This window comes from Ciconia boyciana, chromosome 7 (assembly GCF_034638445.1).
Source record: "Ciconia boyciana chromosome 7, ASM3463844v1, whole genome shotgun sequence".
Classification (NCBI taxonomy): Eukaryota; Metazoa; Chordata; class Aves; order Ciconiiformes; family Ciconiidae; genus Ciconia; species Ciconia boyciana.
Genome location: NC_132940.1, coordinates 30435520 through 30461250, shown reverse-complemented (window position 1 = coordinate 30461250; position 25731 = coordinate 30435520). Strand labels below are relative to the sequence as shown.

Here is a 25731-nt window from a genome sequence, read left to right as displayed (position 1 = left end):
ACACAATGTAAAATGGTCCTTGTTTTGGCTTTGAGGAAGTTAGAAAACTCAGGAGGGCTTCAGATACAGACGCATCTGTTTAGCAGTTTCTACAGAAAGCAAATACAGAAGCAGCTCATGAAAAGTCAATGCCTAATCAGTAACTAAAAAGGAGAGTGTTGGGATACTGCACGATATGCTTTGAGGATGGAAATAAATACGTATTCTCTGCTTCCAAAACCAGTAGTTGCTCAAATTATGATTCATACTTTCCTCACCAGACAATGAAATACTAACATACAGACAGAATTAATCCACTCTTTACTATATAATCCAGTATCCAACGATAAATATTCATAACATTTGCATCTGCCCAAACACGATGACTACTTAAAACACTATGCTAATCTTTTCTTCACATGTCTACAGAAAGCAGGAAGATTAGCAGTTGATGAGAACATGCTGTCACTCCCCATACTCACAGGATTCGGTGAAGAGAGGTAACACTCTAAGTGAAAGCCCAGAAACCCTGTTCCCACACATCTCAAGGCAATGACAAGACTTTGCTGGAAGTTTGTATCTAAATACATGCTTGCCTAGATTCCCAGCACTTTCTTCTGGGCAAGTAGGTACATTCACCTCCTAATTAATCCAAAGTGCATTGCAGGATGAGACCCAGGTATTCATTTTGATAGTATTCTCTAATAGTATCTCATGCGAAGTATGGCTACTTCACCAAGTAAAAATCTAAAGAACTCCTCTGTTTCAGGCCTAAGTAGTTGACTCTGTATAAGGGATCAAAACTATTAAAAGAGACCCTCAAATGACTCCATTTCCCCATCCTCAGGCATGTTAAACAGCTGTCTATGGCATGACATGACTACCACTTCATTCTCTAGTCTTGCTAAAGAGCTTTGAATTTTTGCAAACCTTTCCCCTCACAGAAGAAAAGTGAAGGTACAGAGGAAGCAAGAGAGAAACCTCCCAATATGACACCACCCTGTGCTCTCACCATGTGATTATGTATAGTATAAGCAAGCAAACCAAGCCAAACTCACTCCACTTCGGCGAGATGTCATGGCTACAACAGGAGACCACTGGTTGGTTCGAGGGTTGTATCTCTCAGCACTACTGAGCTCTGTTGTATCATCTCTGCCTCCCACAGCATATATCATATCTTGGTATACCGCACAGCCCAGGTGCTTCCTCCTCGTCCCCATGGGTGCAATTGTGTGCCAGCGGTTCTCCTGGGGATTGTAGCGTTCCACTGCAGAGGAAATGACACATCTTTGGACAACAGGGTTGGCAGGCAGTGGCGGTAAGCACTTTTGAACCTGCATCCAAAGTACTGCTCAATCTGTAAAGACACTGCAATTTCCACACACCAAAAATATGATGAACCAGTTTGTTACCTCTCACTCTAATGCTTTTCTTCTACAGAAGGCTTGCTATTCTCTCCCCAGTCCTACACAAAGTCAATCACATTCAGCATCTTCACTGAAGAGTGAGCTGGCAATGCTACAAACTGACCTGCATTACTGTCTTGCAGTAGTTCTACCTTTGGCACCCTCCTTCCTACAGCAGAAAGGGGCTACTGCAGGAAAAAAAGATGTGCTTGCAACTGTTATGCAAATGATCAAAGTATTTTATTCAGGACACACTGCCAAATGCAGCATTGAGAAAGAAAAAAAAGACACACAACCACGTAATAGGGGCTCACAAGCCTAGAAAGTGAATTAATGTATGGTAAAAATCACATTTAAAGGAGAAAAAATACAGCAAACTGATGACTATTCAACAGCCATCTGGAGACACTAAGGACAAACAAGACAATGACAAGTGCTGACTGCAATGAGGGACAGCAAAAGGCATACCAGTATTGAGAGGAGAAGTCCCATCAGAGCCTCCCACAGCATAGAGGAAGCCCCCTAGCACAGCCACTGCAACTCCCAGGCGCCTGGTGCTCATGGAAGCCACTCGAGTCCATTTGTTTTCTTTGGGATCATACCTGGCGAAAGAACAAACACCGAAGCTTAGTGAAGTGTTGACATCTTCACAAAGGGGCAGGAAGACTGACCTTACTCCCTCCAAAAAAAAATCCCCATAAGATTTGTACAGTACTTACCTCCCCTCCAGCTCATCTGCACCTTCTCAGAGACCCTCTTTTCCCTGTGCCCCACTTTTTTTTTTTAAATTAAAAAGTACCTTTCCACAATGTTGAGACAAGAGACACCATCCTGGCCACCCACAGCATAGAGGTAGCCCCCAAGAACTGCTACTCCAACACTGGTCCTGCAGGTGCTGGTGGGGGCCACATCACTGCTCCACTGATTGGTCTTTGGATCATACCTAGAAGAACACACCAAACAGCACAAATTGCTTGTCTAGGTATGCTTCAGACTCCCCCGTGCTTGGGAACTACTAAGGCAGTGAAACTTGCCTATCTTGAGCTTAAACTGCAACACAGCTATTTGTAAGTTGGATAAAACCCCTGAAGTGGCATAAAGCATCCAATACATGTTATTCCAGGGACGTTCCAACTGCAGCTTGAGATGATTCAAACTGAAGATCAAAGGTTCAGGTTCACAAGACAGCAGGTTACTAGGGACTGGCTGATGTGGTAACTTGCATCTATGCAAAAAGCAGCAGCCACAGTTACTCTGCTGTATGTTCTCTGCAATTCACACAAGAACTCGCCAGCACTGGGACCTGCACTTCCAGATAAAAGACGAAAGAGCCAGATGGACTTGGGAATCCAGAGACAAGGAAATATGGTGCATAGCAGAAAAGTGCAGGACGTGGGAGATGTAAGGCTAGGGTCATGATTTGGGAAGGTGGGAGTATGCAAGGATATACACGGGAAGAAGGGGAAACTTGAGGAGAAAGAACATATTTGTATAGCTCATTGGATTTGTTATAGGGCCAAGATTTAGAGTACCAGGAGTGCTTGAGTCATGTGGCTTTTAGGCATGAGAATTGCCATATGCAGCTCCCAGAAACAGGAAGCTTGGCAAAGCTGGTTTGACTTACATCTTTCACAGGTCTAGAACTGACCTATTTTCTTTCTTCTGTATAAGTGCCAAGGTTCCTTAATTCTCTAGTTACCACTCCACAATAAAACTCCAGGATCTTTCCTTCAACATCTAAGAAACGCTTACTGTAACCTCACCTTCCTCAACAATGTTAAAAACAAACCAGCAATTGCAAAGAAGGTTAAGCAGGATCATCACTCCTCCCATCAATTATACCCAGACCCATCTCTTACATGTGCCTTATACCAAGGCTACATCTTGTCTCATTAAACTGGGGATAACATGACATAAGCTGTTATGCTTCAAGTCCTAGTTCAGCAGTAAACCAACACAATATTGTGCATACCCACAATTGGGTATGCAAGGGAGGAGGAAATGTAGATAACATGTAATATAGATCTCAGGTTTTCAGCAGAAAAAGAACACAGCTGGCAAAATGAACTCATTTTTAAGAGGCTGCACCCAGGTCTAAACATTCAGAGTTAACATTTTGCATACTGGCCTCATGGAGACCTACCTTTCTACACTGTTAAGATAAGAGGAACCATCATGGCCTCCCACAGCATAGAGGAGATCATCCAGAACACTGACTCCAACACCACAGCGTCTTTTGCTCATGGAAGCCACCATCCGCCACTCATTGGTTTGAGGGTCATAGCGCTCAACACTGGAAATTGCATCCCCGCTACACCAGCCCCCCACTGTAGGAACCAAACACAAGAAATATCATCATAATACTCAGCTCACATACTGTATGTGTGCCTGCTACGAATAATCCCTCTGGACTTTGTCAGCCTTAGCCCAGTAGCCCCATCTCCGAGTTACTCATTCTGAGGTTATAATTAGAAGACAGAATGTGATTTTCAAGAGGATTAGCATAAGTTTGGAAGTACTGTGCCATTCATAGGACCAAAGAAATCACAAGTAAGAAAGTGGAAGTTAACTGAAATCTCCAAATATTAATGCACAGGTCACTTCAGAAATATGTTGTAAAGACTAGTCTTATGGAAGCACTATCACCAGAAGAGCCAGACTTGAATCTCCTGACCTAAGCCAGCAGGAGCTATACATACCTGCAAAGAGCACTTCTCCACAGCGTATGGGTTTGCGTGGTCTAGTTCTTGGTCCTTGCATCAGTGGCCGCTCTTGGGGCAACAGCAGATAGTTTTTAGCTTCATCCACTAGATCCCTGTGCAAGACAGGAAAATATCAATCCCCAAAGTTCACCTGATACCAGTCTCAAGAGAAGGTATGAATCAAAACCAATGGCAAGAGCAGCCAGCACTAGTCATGCACTTCAGGTATTCACAAATCACATAAGTGCATGAACAGGTCTAGTTAAAACATATAATGTCACCTAAATCCTCATCAGTTGTTTACAAGTCATTTATGCAGTGACAGCAGTAGACCAGTATCAATATTTGACCACAGTTAATAATAGATATTGCTTGCTATAAAGACTGATAAAAAACTGTGACAAGAGATTTGTCAGGCTTACTATGCAGAAAAGAAAAACCCAGACTGCCTCAAGCTAAAACTTAACAATTAGTTCTTTTGTCTAGGAACAAATCAGGAGTTGAAATGCACACAAATACATAATACACACACATGACCAATAGATGGAGATAGTACCCTTCTGATGAATATTTTCTCCATCAGCTCTGGCCAGCTCACACTGTCCATCCATTCATGACTTGACACCTGGACTAATCCTAATATTCCAAACCCTTGAACAAAACAAAAAAGAAAAAAAGTCCTCCTTCCCTCTAAAAATGTGGAATTCCCCCACTATGAATGCTAATTCAGGAAGAGAACAGTATAGCCTATCCCTGAACTTTTTTACATTAAGTACAAGAAGAATTGCGTGCTTTATAGATGATACAGAACTCTGTAGAACTAGAAAGGTGAGACTCATACCGTAAGAGAAGGAAATAAACATTTTCCCTCAATTGTGGAAAATAGCTGACTCTAATCCCAGAGTCCAATTCAGTTATCAAAGTGCAGACTTTTTACACAGAAAAACTACTTTAAGTCCTAACAAGATCATGAATGCCATGCAAGCGGTAAGCTGTAATGAAAGACCATGACTAGAGAAACAAAAAAGGTGAAATGGAAAACAATACACTGAAGGGTATTTTACCAACAGTCAAACTGTGCATGCAAAGTTTACTATTTCACTGAAAACTTGAAAGAACAAACACACTTCTAGGGTACACTATTGACTATTATGCAAATAGTAAACACTTTTTCTTGCATCTCTTCTCCTCCCAGTTGCAAAAGAGGAAATTGTGAGCTGTCACCCATTTACCACTGACAAATCAGCACAGTTTTAGCGAACAGATGCAAATAAGGCACCCAAATACAGCAAAATCCAATTCTGTAAACCAACGAGTAGATTTACCGGCATTCCTCATCACTCTTAATAAGCGGATCAGAGCCCACTGTACCCACAAGAAACTTGGGACTCAACAGCGGTAGACGGACATGCTGCAGGACCTAAAACACAAAACAGAACATATATGGTAAACCACATATACCCACAGAGATACAAGAAGCCAAATGGAAAACAATAGTGGCTAACAAGTTTTGATAAAAAGTTAATAATTCCTCTGGCAAACATGCATGGTCATTTACACACCCAAACCCTGGCATTTTAGTTAAATGCAGCTCATCTTACAGCAACTTTGCCTTTTCAATATATCAATTTAGATACCCAGCAGAAAATCAGTCTTTGAAAGGGAACAATCCACTGGATTTATTAACAGCTGAAAACAAGGTCACAATTGAAAACCTTTACAAAATTACAGATGTCAATACATCTGCCTGAAACACTAGTTTAGTTAGAAGTTTTATCAACCATTTAGCTCTCTCAAATGTGACCGGTATTGTGCAGTAAATGAACAATAACATATAACATGCCTTTCACAACGGTTTCGAATTTACAGGCGTAAGCAGGTATAGACAGAGGGGCCTAAAAAGGCACACAGTTATAAGAGCATTAAAAGCTACCTTGAGAACAGCAGGCTTTTCTGGTTTGGTTTGTTTACTTAAAATAATTTTCAAAAGCTTTCCACTTTATGCAAATAAAGTTGCATTTAACATCTATTTCCAAAGCAGAAACACTAAGGCAGGCAGACTCTCACCTCTTTTGATCAGAAAGCCTGAGACTTCAGAGGCTTTCTGGCTGACAGTTTTGTCAGAATGCGTGTTTCTCTGTGAAATGGCTTGGCTTAGATGAAGCATCGTATTTCAACAAAACCATTCTGACAAGCTCCAATATAAGATCATGAGGGCTGAGGCATAAATCAAACAGCAGAGCTTAAAGATACACCACAAATGAAGACAAGTTTTTTCTTATCCACTATGTTTTTCATACAACACTCAAAGCAATGAAAGGCAGGTTTGTCTGGACAGACTACTGGAATGATCTAGTTTGGCAAGTCCTACCTGGAAACAATTCAACAAAGCCCCTACTGAAGGCTCTAGCCACTGCACTTTCCAGCCTAGATTAAGTGAAAGTGCAAGCCACCTAACACAGGTGGAAGTCAGAGAGAATTACTGTGGCTTTGCATGCATTCAGAACTGTGACACTGCTGTGGCACCACCATGTCAGCCCTCATTACTCTTCCAGTGGATAAAGTGGTCTCGAATGTTACTGCACTCAAGATTACCTGTGGCAGCTGGGGTCTTCTTTCCTGAATGCTGTATTTCACCCAGGCCATCACTGCATTGAACACCTGCTCTTCACTGCGAACATTTAACTCATCACTGGATATAATGTCTATGAGCTGATTGGCAGGAAGCAGCATGAACTCCTCACTCTCCATTACCTAGTTAAATGGAAAAGAAAAAAAAGGAAGTAAGGACAGCAGCCAAAGCACCACGGCCATTCACCACTTCAGCGCTAATCTGAAGTGGATAGTCCACTTGAATTAGAGTCTAATGGACTGATCCAGTAAAGTGTCAAATACCCATCACTGTTTTGACATCAATACATGTGAAGGGTTTGCTGCACAGAGCAGAATGCAGTCCCTAGCAACACAACACAGACACATTTAGATGGGGATGCAAGTGAAAGGGAATTTTACACAAAGTTCCTTTGTAGGACACTTTTAAAGGGTTAAACCACAGAACACACTGATCAGATTTCAAAATTTAGGCAAAACAAAGCCCTTCTTTAAAATTAGTCTCCTTGTTTGCCATGTCTAATATATAAAGCAGAAATAAAAATGTTGCATAGGTGATAAATACGTGACTGAAAAGTGGTATCAGAATAGAGAGGGTCTATTCACAAGAAATCCAAAACAGAGCACAAAAATAAGAGTGTCAGAAACAAGTTACCAGAAGCATTGTAGAGAACGTGGAAACTCTTCCTGAATGAAGATTTGTGGCAGACCAGAAAATATTTCAGGAGAAGGTGATGGACTCATTTGATCCTGCCTCTTTCATTTGCTCTACATAGATACATAGAGTTTGAACAAGTCCAGATGCACTTAAGAGGGAATCAGACCCTCCTGAGGCCCTAAGGACTGATCTCTTGTGAAATTCAAGCCACCGACAATCTGCAAACATGCTCATTCCTTCAGTACCCAAGATAGCGACCAAGTTTCTCAGGAGGCTATAGCTGCCACTGGAGGACTGCTCACACAACACACCACAGAGCACATGTAAGTCAGGCTGCGACTGCCTTGAGAGGTTATAGAGCTCATGCACAGCTATGTCTTCTGCACTGATACCACGTAGATGGGAAAGATGTGAGAATCGAAATAAAGAGAACTGCGGAAATGGTTTGACAGATAACTCAGCTTCACTTCCCTACAAGCACTCCCAGTCTGTAGCCTGTAATCTGAGAGGTTCAGTAACAGAAAATAACTGAGTATCAGCTTGCCCTTATCGTTTGCAACCACACTAGAATTCCAGGACTTATTTTATGATGTGCAGCTTAACTGAAAAAAAATGCATTCTTTGACACTATCATCTCAACAGCAGCCAGCTGTGCAGTCCTTTTAATTACCTAAAGAAATTAATTAAGAGCACTGAATGAATATACAAAAATTGCCAAGTACTGACAACAGCAAAAATAGTTAAGAGGAACACAACAGACAGTGAGATCAGTTACCAGACTTTGGTCTACGATCCTGTGGGCTTTCAGGGATAGTAAAAGCCACAGCACAGTTAGCCCACACACTTCCTCAGCCTTAGAGTAAGAACTGGACTGGTCATTAAAGATCTTTACCAGCTTTTTTCCATAGTCTCCCTCCCTTCTACATAGACTAGCTTACGTCTAAACTTTACTCTAACAGTTTGTAAGTGCAGCCTCAGACTCTGAAAACAAAGGCTCTGGAAATTTTTCAGTTAAGGATGGTCATCAAGACCCTCCCTTCCACCTTCAGAAAAGCCAGCTGCATCGATGGCAAACCAAGTTATTACTACTATGCAACTTGTTAGTTTACATAGTAAAACAAATAATTATTTAAAATGCTTTGGCTTATTTTGGCTTAATTATCAGGACACTAATAATTATCTGACTAATATTAATGGTCTATTTGACTGACTTGCTTACTAAACAAGAACTGGATGGGTTTTATTTCCTCTACAGTATTCACGTGCATTACTGCATTTATGAACAGATAGAATAAATATCAGAGTATACAATATGGAGTGCAATTTTTGTCTGTTGATACAAAGTACAAGTTGTTCATCCTTAAGTATATTTTTTCCCTTCACACAGATGTCAGAGACCAAACAAAAAAATACGAAGGCTGCTCTTGTACAGCAGAGTTGTTAATAGAACCATTTCACATTACATGCACAAGATTCACTAGGGGTTTTAGGCAACAAATTAAATTGAGGGGAATGGGAAACTTGAAAAAACATTTTACCGAGAAGTTAATGATGCAATGCAGCAATACACATAAAAATTAATAGAACTCGAGGTTAGCACAGCAGAGGATGTGAAGCAATTCAGGCTGCATTCAAAATAACTGCATGGGTTGGCCTGATGCCTTAGTGCTTAATATTTTACATTGCCATTCAGGAAATTCTCATCTCACATTTCCTTTTGCCACCTTGGAGGAATGATGACCATATAGCCTCTGCAGAGGAGGGCGTGTTTTTTTATCAGTTCTCAACCTCCACAGTGGAGTATGATTAAGTAGCCAAGTTACTGGCTTCTATCAGGGATTACCAATCCACTCTCCAGATGGAAAATAATGGCAGAACAGAATACAATCCCAACAAGCAGCACCAGTAAGACTGTCTTCAGAGAAACAGTGGAAACGAAAGAAGTGATCTTTTGTTTATTGGTGGATGGATGAAGAGCTGCAAAACTCCCAGGGCACTGAAAGGGACACCAAAATCTGCCCAGGCCAAAGAAACAGTGCTCTAATCTAAGCAATTGTTTTCCAGAGGCCATGATTCAGTTAAGTCAATTATAATTTGCCTGATCTTTGAGGAGGAGAGTGTTTTCTTGAGTCCAAAACTTTTGCTTTTGTGTGCTTAACAGGGATAAGGAAGACAGGAAGCTGTCTTCAAGGGACTGCAAAAGAAAAGAACCCCATAGCAGGCAGCTCTTAACAGCCAGCTGCATGTATTAATGCTAGAACGTTTAAAAACAAAATTGTTATGCCGTTAAAAAGTTATTTAGAGGCTTGCAAGCTTGCCCTACTCATGTACTAACGAGAAGAGTACAGATCTAACCATTAAAACGACCAAGCACTGAAAATAAACGACCATCTGGTTACCATCCTGCTCCTCAAAAAAATGCAGAAGAAAAGAAATGCAGAGCAAGCACAGAGCACACGAAATGGCCAGCTAAAACGTAGGGCTTTTGGGAAATCCCCAAGTTCTACAGAAAACAAGCCCTCATCTTAAACAGTAAATTCTATTTTCTATTCTTCATGGTTAGGAAAGACATATTTAATTCCAACTTTTCGAGTAAACTGATGTCATGTGTCTACCGTTAAATACCAAGTATTGTCTTCAATGTGTCCAATAGTCAAGTTCAATTGTGTTTGCTTCTGCTCATAATTTTCTTAAGCACTACCTGACTGAAATTAATACAATTCCAATCTATTTCCTGCAGGGAAAACAAACTCAGCAAGCTGCAATCAATCACAGCACTTGCATACTGCCACTTCTCTGAGGAAACTAAATTAGCATCAGGAGTCAATACTGGAGTTACTCCCTTTGTAAAGGATCTACCTGTGAAGCAGGTGGAAAGAGGAGATTTCTCCATAGCAGGCTACCTGTTCCAAGGGATGGAAGAGTACAGTTTCTGGAAAAGGCAAGAATCTCTCTAGCAGGGGAACAGACCTTCAGGCTGAGCACACTCCTAGAGAACAGCTGCTTCCAAAGCATACACAAATTCTTGCCCTTCCAACCAGGGCTCAAGAAAGACACCACTTAAGTGTTAGGCTCCTTTCTGTATCTGGGTGTAACGGTTCAGTGAAGACCCACTCTTCTCAGACTATTGCTCACAGAATCCTTAATTATTATGCTGATCCTTCCCTGAACCAGTTGCTGGCAATTTTTTTTCCCCCAAAATCATCTAAGCAGAATTAACAAAGGAAAAGAGACTTGGATTTATAAAGGTCAGCTACAAAATTACACATTTGAATTACTTTCAAACAACTTCTGCTGAATAACAGATGCAAACCCCTAGTTCTGCTACAGCAAGGGAGTTGAAGACTCCACTGAGGTAGCTGTATGCTCCCCCATACACCCACATTTCCAATCCCTAAACTCAACACCAATTTTTTTGGTTCTATTGATGCATTGTCCTTACTTTAACATCCATCTCCCCCCCAGTCCTGTAGAATCCAGAACATTTTTGAAAGGGGAGTGGAATGTCATCATGCAGCCATGTCAGATACAATATCAAACTCCAACTATGCCTGCGACCTTGCCTTCCACATAGCACATGCCACACAATTCTAAGAAAATAAATGCTGCAGATCATATACAAACCACCAGTGCAACGCAGTCCTGCAGGTACCTCTTCCCTCTTTTTTCCCCAACTAACGGCTGGCGCCCATCACTATTAGGGCACACAGCAGATGTAAAGGCAGGATTTGGAAAGAAGCACAAAGTGAGAGTTGCCCAAAGCTCTCACAGGACATGTTCATGTGTTTTACACCATGATTCCAGCATACTAGCTTCTTACCTCCTGGAAGTTATGCTGTGTGAACTTGTCAGCAATCCTCAGCAGTTCACGGCATGAGTGAGTATCAGCAAAAGCTCGGATGCCCAGGCAATTGGAAGGGTCCAACTGTCTCTTAAGGAACTCGCAGCAGGCCTCCTGAATCTCAGCCAGCTGGAGAAGGCAAGCAGCTGGCAACAAGGTCTGGACATTTCCCTCTTCCACAGTGATCTGAGAGGTGTACGCAAAGTCAATCAGCAGTTCCATGGCCCTTTCATCAATGTCTCTGATCACTACTTCTGTCTGCCGACTCTCTGCCAGCTCCCCAGTGAACATGGCTCGGAAGTAAGGGCTGCAGGCTGACAGAATCACCCTGTGGGCATAGATCTTCTTTGCACCGACTACTAGCACCACATCGCACAACTCCCGGTGCTTCCGAAGAAGATTGATGACTTCCAAAGTTTGTCGAGGGTGCTTGTCAGAGATGTAGGGCATGCGAGCAGGCTGCGGTACCCCTTCTGGCAGTTTGTTAGGATCTCCGAGTGTGCAACGGCTAGTCACATCCATTCCGGTCTCTCCTGGTCGAGTACTGGTACACCTGCAGCGGAGGAAGCCATAAGACAGGACCATCATCAACTAATCTATCACCAGCTGTCAGCAAAAGCTGTAGGGCTCACACCAATTACAAGTGCAAAACCAGCAGTGCCCATAGCTCCATGCCGGAATGTGGAAACAAACACATGATCACGTGAAAGAGGAATCCATCTCAAACCAAAGCGTACCTAGAAGTAAACAAATGCCAATTTGCAACAGGCTTATATTTATACCTATTTTTATATGCTTTCTATGACACACCACTGTAATATCCAAGTACACATATTTATTAACTGAACCTCATAATAGTCTTGCGTGGTAGAGGAATATTAGCCCCATTTCATAGAGAGTGACTCAAAGTAGAGAAGATTAGCTGACTTGCCCATTGTCACTTGAGTTTTCTTTGACAAAGAAAGGAGATGGATTTCCACTGCAAAGAATTCCAGTTGCATGATTTAACCAAACTTCTCTGTTCTTCTACCTACATTTTTGATAGGGTCACTCATCACTGTGATATCTGAACATACTAAACTGTCACACAGATTTCAGTAACTTAAAATGGCCTGCAGCCTACCACAAGTATCTTTCAGGTTCACAGAATATCCATTTAATCATCACCTCTTCAGTTATTTTTGAATTATGGAGGCTTCTGACTCAATCTATCTTCCCTGACATGTTTCAAAAGAAGGTTAACCTTTCCCAGGAATGGCAGACTAAGAATTGCAGAGAGCAATCAGGATTATCAGACCAATCGGGGAAAAAATCAAAACAATCAAAGTATCCACGACCATCAGCCTACTAAAAAAGAAAGAAAATAAAGATTGTAACTTTAGAGATGAGGAACCACTTGAGAATATATAAACCAAGTTTCTGGCACAGAGTGGGAAAAACATACTATCTTCCCAGCTCTGTGTGCAGCGTTCTAGCTACCTGATGTCCTTCTTTACGAAAGTTCAAGTACCTTTCCTTTATCCCTCACATCGCTGAGCAGATGTCAGCTCTGTCATGGCTTAAGTGCAATACCCCTCTGCACAGCAGCATGACAATGCTGACAGATCACGCTTCACACCATGTATGCTACTAACTCGAGAGAACGGGAAGGCAGTATTGCCCTGAGCCCTTCTGCAGTTCTGCAGGGATGAAGCAAGACGACACATCTCATACCTCACTTTGCAGAGATGTCTGCCTACACCACAGGCTTCACTATCACATTATGACTGAAATCAGTGCTAAACAAGAAGAATTAAACTCAACTCTATTTTCAGCAATCAGACTAAACAAGCAGATCAGTGCACACTAAACACACCACACACGTAACTGAGATGCCATTTTGCATGTTTGGAGCATATTTGAGTTTCTGCCACATATCATATGAACAACTATTAAAAAGATGCATCAGCACCAGTGACATATCAATTACTACAAAAATAAAGAAAATACAGGAAATTGTTGCCTCTTCCCACTTCAAAGGAAAACCATCGCTTAGAGCAATTAAAGCAAGCTGACCAAAATACCAGAATACTGATGGTTATGAATTATCCAGTGAGCGCACTGGCTGTCGGAGATATACTGAAAGACCCAATACATCTTATCCATTACCAGCTTCTCTGGTACACTGGCATTTGTGAGCTGTCACTACCTCACTTTGTTCATACTAAGAGTTAAAAAGAAATCTAACTTTGCTTTGCCATTACTCAATATATTTTGCAGCATGCTTGAAGGAAAGAATTAAAAAAATAACTCACATCTTTTTTCTCTCATTATGTCAAATGCACTTTCTAACCAGGGAAACCAGTCTCTTTGCAGCAGTTCAAATTATTCACTTGCATCTTAGACTGTTTTCCCATTCCCCCCACACCCCCTCCTTGATCACCATATTCAGATGTTTCAGACCATTAACTCTTCCTCTTATCTTAGTTACACAGATCCAGCTGGGTCTCCCCTCTGGGTTTTGCTGCTTGCTCCTGTTTAGCCTCTGCACCTTAAATGCCTTGGTTTTTTTATCCCTACTCCATCTTTTTTATATCCATCACCGTTCTCCTTTTCTGATACCTCTAACAAATCCTTCTACTGTTATACTGCCTCTCACTCTCCTCCACCCACTCTTATCCCTCACAACCCAAATTCACCTTGTGGGGTTTGACAACCATTTTCAAAGCTCTGCCAAGTTCCTCACAAACAATGCAGCTAAGCTCTCCTCACAGCAGCATATGCAAACTAAGTTTAATGGTACCCCTACAAAAACCCCAAGAAACCTTGGCTAAAGATTAATTTACCTAATTGGCTTACTTTCACAGTCCTTAACAGCTAAGGCCAGAGGGTAAGTAATTTAATTCCTCTACCAAGAGACAGAGAAACGTGGTAACAAAAATCCCCCTGTAGAGTCTAGCTCTTGCTAAGCAAGGCAAATGGATTTTATTGTGCATTAGGGGTTTCAAGATATGTCAAACCAACCCCGGGAAAAAAAAAAAGAAAAAAATAAGAGCCCTATTAAGACATATGCTACTGTAATAATTTTGGACAGTTTGTCTTGACCAGGCTGTCAGTCAAAGCATCTAAGCACAGAACAAGCATTCTTCAAATAAAAACCCTTTTCACAGAACTACAGATAACAAGAGATGGCCTATGTCCAGAACAGGACGTCCTTTTGGAAAGCAGAACCCCTCTGTTACACCTGTAGGCTTTCCTCAAAGACACCCCCCCACACACTAAAAACAGCCCTAATGCAGATCTCAAAGAGCTTTTTAGACTAGCACAGATTCTAACTACAAAAGATTAGATTAAGGATATGCCACCACAAGGAATACAGTGTACCTTGTCAATCCCACCACCCAAGACTCTTTGCTGACACAGAGCAACGGGGTGGACCAGCTTATGCCACGTGAATAGCTGACCAAATTTAGGCAGCAGTCCTAGTCCTTCCTAGCCAGCACAGAACAGGATTTTTCTGCCCAAATGAGACTCTGCTGAACATATCTTTAAATTAAGTAACTGAAAAGGAGTCTGGTTAGTAAGAACTGGGAGGCATTCCTGCATTGTTCCCATCAGCATTGTATCCAGCCTCCTTCCTCCAGGACAGAAAACGCTGGTTAATGATTAAAGAAAACTGAATGGATGGAAAAGAGAGTAATAATCAAATTAGCACTCCTGATTCATCGACAACTTATCTCTGGGTAATGCAGAAGCTAGTGATCAATGGGTTTGGGAATTTCCATACTGGATCAAACCAGATGCTTGATGTTAAGCCCTGTGGATTGCTGCTATACACGGGCACAGAAGTGTGAATTAAAAGGACACCGTCTGATGGCACATGTCTCCACGAGGATAATATAACTGCATTGTGTGTGCATTATGCATATATATGCATAGAGAATGAAATGATAAGTCAGTAGCTTAGAGGTGTGAAAGACAGAAGGCAGCATTTGATTCTCACATGGCAGGCTAGCTGCCTCCCCGCCCCCCCCTCCACAAAGCTAAGAGCTGCTCCTGAATACTCAGGGTGATTAAGAAGGGTTGAGGATCGGAGAGGAAATGTGTATGCAAGGATAAAACATTCACACTCAGCTATGCAGATATTCTAGGATTAGCTTCCATCAAAATGCAGGGCTGGGGAAATCAGCAAATACAATGGGATTAAGAAAGGGCTGACAAAGGATCAGTTTTTGTAGCACACTGCTGAAAAGTACAAATGGGAACACAGGCAGTCTGCAACAGTAAGTCAGCTAAATAAATAGGCTGCTCTGGCGCCATTTTATTCAGCTATGCCAGTTCCCAAAACTTTATTCACTAACACAGGCATCTATGAGACATCCATCCTTAGAGCTTATAAAAGCTTCTTCCAAAGTTCAAAAATATCTAATAATACAGAAAGAAAAATACTCTCCAATACTGTCATAGAGCTCCTTAACTTCAAATCAGAGTAGCCTGCATTTTTTGTTTAAAAATAATGTATGTTTTAGCATAAGATTACAAGCAAGCTTTAACACAGTTCAGCAGAAAACAACAGGCTGACCTAAGGCCTACGAAACAGAACAAGTCTCAGGCTGAAAACATCGACTGAAATCCAAAATCATACATTGCTCTAGGGGATTTCAGTAGCAATGGATTTTAGTAGCAAATGAAGAAAACAAACCAAACCAGTAGCCATTTCTGTCAATGCTTTGCTTTGAATTTAATGCATACACAATGAAAATATTTCCTATACTTGTTACAGAACTGTTAGAACAAAGATCTTTGATTTGGCCCAGCCAAAGGTGATACCTTCAGCAACAGAAGTGACCACCACAACACTGCCAACTAAGTAAATGGAAATGTTTAATTGTGGCAATCAATACTCTAGGAATTAGTTAGCTAAAAGTCTAATTACTAGTAAAAATGCCACTGACTCCTTTTCTTACCTAGACAGCAAGGTTTATGTATACATGCTCAATGAGGTTGAGTTATGAAAACAAGCAGATAAACCCAACTGCAATATTATTTTACATTACTCAAAAGGAGAACAGCAAGGATCTGGTGTATATGTCCCTATTTACATTGTTTAGTTTCATTGTCACTGACCAAACCCAGAAAACTCGCTTTCACCAAGAATGAGGATGTCCATATGCAGAAACATGAGGTCATTACTGGAGTCTTCCAAAACCCTCCTAAGCCTTTTGCAGTCTTGGGCAAGAGCTATATCCAAGCAATTGGTTAACTTCCCAAGTGCATGCAACAGCCCCAAGTGCACCATAAGAATCTGCAGCCTCTCCCCCTCAGTGGGGTCTGGCTGCCTGTGCTCAAGCCAGCTCTGATACAGCACTGCTGTAACCTGGGATCAGGCTGCCAAGAAACAGCTGGGTGAGAAAAAGCTGGGAGGGCCTCCCCCACTTTGCTTGAGAGCTCCTCATGCCTGGCCTGGCCTACAGTAAAGGCACACCTATACCTGACCACATACCCCACTGATACTGACCCACTGCATTGGCTTTCCAGCTTGACCTCAGCCCTTCCTCATCACTACAGACTTGCCTGATGAGCACCGGACTCTTGGCTGACCCTAGTAATCAGATCTGCTCTGCCCTCCTTGCTCAGGTACTGTGGGGCTATGCCCTTCACTGGAGAGGTACCCTCTCTACTTTGCTTTTACTTTCAGCAAAACAATGTTCTCTTGCTGCTGCCTGACAGCAAGAAAGAATATCCTGCCCCAACTATCACTTCATTTATAATGCAAAATAAATCCTGTTTGAACATCAATCATTTTCTCTACTGTAGTCTTGACAGGAATAGCTGCAATGCCTTTTCTGTTCAAATTGTACTTCCCATCCTCTGAATGCTGTACACATTTGATACCAACTCACCATGTTTACTAATACAGTACTGATCAAGTCTCACTCCCTTCTTCTGGCAATATCTAACAGGACTCTCGCATGTGGAATTAAATGGCTGCAGAGCCCTGAGTAAAAAGATAAAACGAAGTGCTCTGCCATCTGCTTAGCTGGACTTCATTGGATTTCAGGCTCACAGATCTTCCTATCAGGAACCCTTTATCATTTTATGCTAAGATGCACAGTAGAATAACAAACAGAAATTTTAACACTCCACACAGAGGCCCTTAAAACATGCAAGCATATTCAAGAACTGAAGTCCACAGCTCACAATAGAGCCGTGCTTGTCAGGCTAGACTGCAACAATGCAATACATCTAGGCACAGAGATCAGCTGAAAGGTTAGTTCAAAAGTAAAGCCATGTAAATACGTCAAATGTGTTATCCATGCTCTACCCTGCCCTGGCTTGCCAGAGAGGGAGGGAAAACAAAAGGCACTGAAAGGTCTGGTCTGCATCTATTATAAAAAAAAAAAAAAGCCTGAAGTGCCAGGATCAGCACCACAATAGCAAACCTGTACTTCTTCAGCCCAGTGCTGCTGCCCACCAATAAAACTAGCCAGTCTAAGTGGCAGGCAGAACTTCTGAACTTCTGTGATAGCAAGTCCAAGGCCACAAGCCCACAAAAGGCATACGAACTTCAGCACTTTAATTCTCTGCCTCAATGCGACATGCAGAAAAGAGCAGACATAAAAATAAATTTAGAACTTCAATTTTTCCATTAGGAACACAAAAAATAAAGTAGAGAGAAAACAAGAACACAAGCCAAGCTAGTCACCAATTTTATGTCATTTTGCAAAAACATTTTGATAAATGGAATACAACATAAGAACCTGAAAAGCTGTGGTTTTATGTTGGTTAAGATTTAAACAGTCTCCATTGTGGAAGACTAAGATGGAAGAGAGCTCATCTGCTACTTAACTTGTCTTCAAGAAAAAGGAACTCACTGTAAAAGTCACATAGAGCTCCTCATTGTCTAAATCACATTTCTTATCTTGGCAAAAATATTGAACAATACATAGCCCCAGTGATGTTCATATCACATCCCAAGGTTTACTCATTAGCTTAACGGAAGCAGCAGCAGAGTCTTTTTTTGTTGCACTTGAGGGGTTTGTTTAATTAAACAACATAGTGTCACTCTGCAAGGTTTTAAATGACTATTTATTTCTTACCTCCTTCCACAACACAGAACCCAGGCTAATGGTTTCTGCAAATGCTGTAGCTAGAAATGCTCTACATATTAATCTCTCGTTAAAATTCCTTGCCTTCTCTTACATGACTGTTTTCAGAATTATCCATAATAAAAGTTTCCCTACTTTCAACATCCTAAAGAGTGCAGATAGACTAAGCAATTTGCATGAGTTGTTCTTACTTTATTTAGAGGTGTAGAACTTCAGGAAACTTTGCTTCCACACAGCGTGTATCACATACAGAAATATATCTGCTGTTAAGTTTTGCCATGGGATTGCCATCGGATAGTGAAAAGCAACTAGAACTAGCACACGATCCTGTTTGCCAACCTGTCATCGTGGTGATTTACTGCAACAATTTTTGCTCTATATAACAGATAATGTTTCTGACATAACCACAGCAAGAACTCCACTGAATTAAACTTCAGCTGCATCTTCAGCTCATTAGAACTGAGGCAGCTGGCATCCGTAATTAGAAAAGGAAATCTCCTTTTTACCTAAGACCTTACTCCATCAAAGGGACTAAACTCCTTTAGTTAAGGCAAAAATAATGCCCCTTAGAAATCAAGTTTAAATTTATTCCCAGGCAGTTTACTTCACACAATTTGAATGCATAAGTAATTAAATACTGGATTTAAAATATGATAGTAAATGGGGGGAAGTAGGGAGGGGGGATGAAGAATTATGATAACTTGTCTTCCACAGTCTTCCTAACAGCATATTCATTAAAGACATCTGGTCTTGTAAATACTGTAAACTAAACACATTTAAGTAAGGACTGAAGATGAATGCTTTATATTCTAATTCTCCTAGCCAGGCCTTTAAAAAAACCCAAACCAAACATTTTATGGTCTAGGCACTTATGAAACCAACTCACATGATTTATCATATTTGGATAAAAGAAGGACAACTGTTTCTCACATCTTACCTGCGCATTGGCTTTCCGTCCATGCACCGTGAAGAGAAACTTTCACCCTACGCTTCAAGACCTGATCCAACAGAAAAAGAAAAAAGAAAAAAAGGGTGATATTCTGAAACAAGAGAACCTTCTTTCCTCTCTTCAGTCTGGCTCTAGGACAACAGAACTGACCACATCCAGGCACTAATATGCCTTCAAGCTCTCATCCAGCTATAAAATCCACAGCCTAGATTAACAATGTCTGGATTGCAGAGAATAAAGCAGAAGAAAATATAATCATCATTAAAAGCAATTTCACCACAGCTGCATAATGATTCTTTAGGCAAAAGGAACACACACAACATAGAGTCAGTAAACTGTCTGCCTCCCCAAATCCTGAAAATTGTTCTACCAAAGGAAAAAAATATCTCAAGTAACAGGGTGCTCACGCTCACTCCTTGCTCAGAGCCAGGAGGTATCTCTCCCTCGTACATTTACCAGAGATTTAAGGCAGACTGGCACCTAATAAACAGCACAGCACTGCTCAACAGCTACACTGCAGAGCCAGAATTTGATATAAGATAAGACTTGTGTCTGGAAATTGAAGATAACTATGTGCCGCAGAGGTAAGAGGAATGCTAATAATGGTACTACATCTGCAAAGATTAATGATGCTGCCTGATGCTCACTACACCTCTACTCCAAATACGCACCTTCTGAGAGAAGTAACAGTTGCAAACTGCACAGGCTTTCCATATTCAACCACTAACTTCTAATGTAAATTAACCCTTTTTACAAGGGCATCACTCATTCTGATTTCATTTTTAATGATTATTCAATTAGGAATAAATTTCATTCAATCGTTATTTAAAGCAGTAAGCCTAACTTTTTGTCATGTATTAAAAGAACAGAAAAGTACTCTGGTTCCACACTGATAATCACAGACTTCTTCCCACCCAGAAATGAAGTGAGAAATGGGAAAGCAGTGAAACTATAGGAAAAGCAACAACAAAATGATACTGAATAATTCTTAAAATAAACAGAAGTAGCATTCAAAATAGGAAAAACTTAAATTTCGGAAGAATAAAATCATTTTTGGAAGACTGAGATTACCAGATTGGAGCCCTGCATCCAACAATAACAAAATACTTTTGGCACAATTGAAATTAAACTACAAAATGTTTACAGCTTTATTTAGCTACATGAACAAGCACCTTATTTTATATGCAAAATTCTCCAGGTACATTACCACAGAAACACAAACGGAGCAGTTTGCCAGTTAATGAGGAATAAGCTCAGACTTGCTGTCTTCCACAGCTGCAAATTACGCAGGTTCATACTTTCCTGCAAAGAAAACTAATTCCTCCCAGTTAGGGCATCACATGCCAATTTAAATCCGAGCTATGACTACCCAGCCTCTCCCCGATCAGACTCTGGTATGGCTCCTCTCACCAGCATCGAGGGGCTTCCTGGAAAAGCGAGCCTCACCGCATTCAACTGCGGGGAACACCAGGTGCCCCACTGCAAAGTACCATCTCCACAACTGCCCGTGTGCAGAACACACGCAAAGCCGTTCAGAGCACTTTGTACGTGCTAGGAAAAGTGGACGATACTATTCTTAGACCCCCGATTGCATCAGCTTTAATCCCCTTAAAGACCACGTCAAAAGTCGTGGGAAAAAAAACATTTTGGCCCAGGGTCCTCGATTTAGTGTTCTACGTGGAGCAGCAACTGGGTGAAACGACGGTTTTCCCAGCAAAACGCGGCCTTGGCTCTCGAGCACCCGCAGGCACAAGGAGGTTCTCCGAGGCGTGCGGCTGCTCCTTCGGGACGAACACCCCTCCCCTCCGGCCCCCTTCCCCTGAAGACCCCACGCGGGCAGCCCACGGCACACCGCCAACCGACAGCAAGCGGCGGGCAGAGGCGCGGACCCCCGGCCCGTAAGAGGAGACCAAGCCGAGCCAAAGAGCCGGACACGCTCCCCCAGGCCGCGGCCCCCCCACCAACCCCGGGAGGTTAAGACCCAGGCCGCCCTGGGCGCCGCGCCACGGCGGCCACGCGGGGCAGTGCGACACAAGCGGCAGCCGGCCCTGCCCCGTCACGCCGGCGGCACCCGGGCAGGGCAGCGCGCCCGAGCCGACGCCGCACCGGCGGGGGAAACGCGACCCCCCCGAAACCCCCGCGCTGCAGCAAGCGGGCGGCCGCCCGCAAGCCCGGGAAGCCGCCCCGCTGCCCGACGGCGCAGGACGGCCCGCGCCGCGCTCACTCACGCCGGAAACGGAGTCCGCCGCCGAGCCACGGTCCCGCAGCAGCCGAGCAGAACGGAGCCCACCCCGCGGGCCCCTCCTCAGCGGCAGGAAGCGGTCCGGCCCCGCGCGACGCCCCCGCCAACCGCCGCCGCCGCGCGCCGGGCCGCGCCCGCCCCTTCCGCCCCCGCCCGCCCCGCGCCGCCCTCCCATGGCAACGGCAGCGGCCACGGTTCCGCCAGGGCGCCGCTACGGGCAGAGCCTGCTGCGGCCTACTCCGGCCTGCAGCCTGCCCCAAGACATGGCCCTGCCCCGGGAGGGCCCATGTCAGCTGGGGTGTCCGTGAGGGCCGAGTGCACGTGTCCCCATCAAGCGGCAGTGATGGAGGTTGTCCATGCACTGCCGACGACCCCAGTAGGTAACCATGGCCCATGGGTACACCATGACTAGTGGTGCACCCAGGCCCTGGAGAGCTTCTGAATAGGAGACAATGTCCCAGTGAGATGGCAGTGGCCACTGCATGCCCAGGACCCCGTGGGTCATGTCCCTCCAGGAATAATTGTGGACTCATCACACTCGCCATTCTCAATGGTTAACATGCTTATCAAACCATGCGTGAATTTTTGGCTTTCCTCTTAACATGGGCCGCCACTTTGCCCCCAAGAGGATGTTGAGCGGCACCGTGTCACGGCTGCCCAGCTGGGGCACAGCGCTGAACGCAGCTTGGATGGAGCTCTGGGCACAGCTCCTTCTCGCTGAGAAGTTCAGGGCACAGCCCAAATCACGTGGGGCTCAGTCCCACTCCCCTGCTGGGCTCAGTGTCCGCCGGCGGGCACAGCAGTGGGAGCAGCAGGCTTCAAAATCCGCCTACACAGGTCCTCCCCAGCTCCGCCTCAGCTTTCATCGCCTGCCGGGTGGGCGGGGAAAGGCCTTGTGACATCACAGGGCCTTGCGTGACATCAGCGTGACTTGTCACATCGGCAAGCCTTGCAAGCGCAGGCACACGGGGTGGCCACTCGGTCCTGGTGGTCACTGCCTGAACGCTGCTCAGGGTGACAGCCCGAGCCAGCTCGTGTGTCGAGGCTTTTTTCCTCGGGAGAGACCACAATGAGGCTCAGCCCGGTTCTCTCCCTGACCATGGCTCTCTGCACGGTGTCTCTGTTCCGCGGTGGCCTTGACCGTTACATCTGCCCCAACTGCATCACAGTCAGGACAGAAGTCCTTCCTGAAGACCTGAAGCAAGCGCCCGTTGGCGCAGATAGCGTGGCCTCCCAATGGTCCAGCAGCATTGACCTTCGCAGCCCCTGTGGCTGGGTCAGGGTCAGGATGGACGTTGCTCCTGAGGGCCTGAAGCAAGCGCCCATTGGCGCAGAGAGCGTGGCCTCCGAATGGTCCAGCAGCATTGACCTTCGCAGCCCCTGTGGCTGGGTCAGGGTCAGGATGGATGTCGCTCCTGAGGGCCTGAAGCAAGTGCCCGTTGGCGCAGAGAGCGTGGCCTCCGAATGGTCCAGCAGCATTGGCCTTCGCAGCCCCGTGGCTGGGTGAGGGTCAGGATGGACGTCGCTCCTGAGGGCTTGAAGCAGGCGCCCGTTGGTGCAGAGAGCATGGCCTTTGACCTGCCCTACCCTCTGCGCCAGCTTTGGGACTACCTTGCCCAGGTGGACATGACCTGGCTGCTTTGCAGGGCCTGGCAAACCGTGTGGCTGCTCTGCATGGCTTGGATTGCACTTGGCCTCTGGAGAAATGGGAACAGACCCCAGTGACGGGTGAGCAATCGAGATCAGTCACACGGGAAGGGACCGGGTTGTGGGGAGCAGGGAACCACCATGGCCTTGGCCAAGGCGGCTTGCAATGAAAAAACAAAACCCAGTGCAGGCAAGAAAGCCTCAGCAGGCCCCGAGGGGTCCTCTACCTCTTCCCCAGGGACACGCCAAGCCGCAGGGCAGAAACCCTCCGAGAGCGCCCAGCACCACACGGGGCCTGCCGGAGGTTTCCTCAGCCCAACGTGCTGCCGGAGCAGTCCTGCAAGGCTGGAGTTCTTCCAGAGGAAGCCAAGCCCAGCAGGACACTTCTCGGCCCCCAAGCCCCCACCCGCCTCATTGTGCCCCCGGCCCTCTCATTTCCAGGGAAGGAGACGGACGGCCTCGTCTTCCCTGGGGACAGACTGCTGGGAAAAGGGCACCTTCAGCCATGACCACATGCTCTGCCAGCTGGAGGTCAGCACCGCCCTGCTGGGCAAGTGCCTGAGGCACCTCCACCGCCTCTGCCTCAAAGAGCTCCAGCACCAGAACGCCAAGAAGAAGGTGCAAGAAAAAGGCAAGAAGAGGAGAGCCTTCTCTAGCTCCCCATGCAACTCCAGCTAGAGCGTGCGCCCGGCGCATTGGCCACATGAAAGGCAGCGGTGCAAGTGAGTGCTGCTGTCCATGCGGGGTGGGACCTGAGGCAGGAGAGAACAGGCATCCGTGGCCGTGAGGTGCCCCATGGGTGCCCACATCCCAGGAGGAGGCGCCCACATCCTGGCAGGGTGCCCACGTCCCCGTGAGGTTCCCGGTGGGTGCCCATGTCCCACTGAGGTGCCTGCTGCGTGCCCGTGTCCCGGTGAGGTGTGCGGTGGTTGGTCCCCGTGTCCCTGTCAGGTGGCAGTGGCCAGTGCCTGCCCATGACCCATTGGGTTCCTTAGGCCTTAGGACTTCCAAAGCTGGCGCGAGGGCAAGCGTCACACCAGGAAGAGGGGCAGGTGTTGGGAAGTGGGTGGATAACAATTCCAACTGTAGTATTTTCATCCAGCTAACAGTGAATTCTCTTCAGGGTGACAGCCAGCCGGTGCGTCAGGACATGCCTCAGCCCGCCAAAGGCTCCGGGGGTGAGGGCACCTCCACTGGCTACAACCTCTTCTGCTGGCTGGAGGCCATTATCGCCCCCATGATCATGTTCCTGCGGGGTGGCCGTGGCCAATGGGTGGCCACATCCTGACGGCTTGCCCGTGACCACCCGGCACGACAGCCAGTGGGCATTTGGCAACTCTCTGGTGAGGACCTCTGGGGAGGGTCCCCCTTCCCACCCTCCCAGAGTGCTGCCAGGGCCCACTGGCATCCCAAAGGCCAGGCCTCATCTCCGCCTCCCCAAAGAGCATGCCCGTGGAGCAGAGACATCTGGGAAACGCGGCAAAACTCCTGCTGGGAGCAGCCTACTTCCTCAATCTTCTAGCCCTGTTTGGATCCATAAAGTGTATTGTTGCTGTAGCACGTGTCATTTCGGTACCGAGGGGATGCAGGGAAGCGGCAACATGAAAGGCAGTGGCGCGAGCCAGGCTGCTGTATGCGGGCTTGTGGAGCATGCGCTCCGGGAGAAGCGGCAGAGCTGGGCTGGGAGAGAACGGGCATCCATGGCTGTGAGGTGCCCGACAGGTGCCCGTGTTCCAGGAGGAGGGCCCCGCATCCCGGCAGGGTGCCCATGTCCCGGTGAGGTTCCCAGGGGGTGCCCATGTCCCAGTGAGATGGCAGTGGCCACTGCATGCCCAGGACCCCGTGGGTCATGTCCCTCCAGGAATAATTGTGGACTCATCACACTCGCCATTCTCAATGGTTAACATGCTTATCAAACCATGCGTGAATTTTTGGCTTTCCTCTTAACATGGGCCGCCACTTTGCCCCCAAGAGGATGTTGAGCGGCACCGTGTCACGGCTGCCCAGCTGGGGCACAGCGCTGAACGCAGCTTGGATGGAGCTCTGGGCACAGCTCCTTCTCGCTGAGAAGTTCAGGGCACAGCCCAAATCACGTGGGGCTCAGTCCCGCTCCCTGCTGGGCTCAGTGTCCGCCGGCGGGCACAGCAGTGGGAGCAGCAGGCTTCAAAATCCGCCTACACAGGTCCTCCCCAGCTCCGCCTCAGCTTTCATCGCCTGCCGGGTGGGCGGGGAAAGGCCTTGTGACATCACAGGGCCTTGCGTGACATCAGCGTGACTTGTCACATCGGCAAGCCTTGCAAGCGCAGGCACACGGGGTGGCCACTCGGTCCTGGTGGTCACTGCCTGAACGCTGCTCAGGGTGACAGCCCGAGCCAGCTCGTGTGTCGAGGCTTTTTTCCTCGGGAGAGACCACAATGAGGCTCAGCCCGGTTCTCTCCCTGACCATGGCTCTCTGCACGGTGTCTCTGTTCCGCGGTGGCCTTGACCGTTACATCTGCCCCAACTGCATCACAGTCAGGACAGAAGTCCTTCCTGAAGACCTGAAGCAAGCGCCCGTTGGCGCAGATAGCGTGGCCTCCCAATGGTCCAGCAGCATTGACCTTCGCAGC

At 45.6% G+C, this 25731-nt stretch overlaps 1 protein-coding gene across 8 annotated transcripts in view; it reads right to left on the bottom strand.

Moving 5' to 3' along the window:
* Positions 1–21602, bottom strand: part of KLHL20 (kelch like family member 20) — a 32677-nt gene extending 11075 nt beyond the window's left edge. For 3 of the 8 annotated variants that reach the window (XM_072866350.1, XM_072866356.1, XM_072866352.1), the window contains exons 1-8: positions 11176–11781; positions 6683–6841; positions 5413–5507; positions 4085–4200; positions 3529–3712; positions 2185–2328; positions 1854–1987; positions 1038–1246 (exon numbers count right to left, since the gene is read on the bottom strand). In XM_072866350.1, the coding sequence (XP_072722451.1) occupies positions 1038–1246; positions 1854–1987; positions 2185–2328; positions 3529–3712; positions 4085–4200; positions 5413–5507; positions 6683–6841; positions 11176–11781 (1647 nt within the window). Of the gene's footprint in view, positions 1–1037; positions 1247–1853; positions 1988–2184; positions 2329–3528; positions 3713–4084; positions 4201–5412; positions 5508–6682; positions 6842–11175; positions 11782–19221; positions 19283–20405; positions 21018–21461 lie in introns of those variants that run through there. The other 5 variants (XM_072866355.1, XM_072866353.1, XM_072866351.1 and 2 more) reach the window with 5 other exon arrangements.
* Between the last annotated feature and the right edge of the window lie 4129 nt (positions 21603–25731).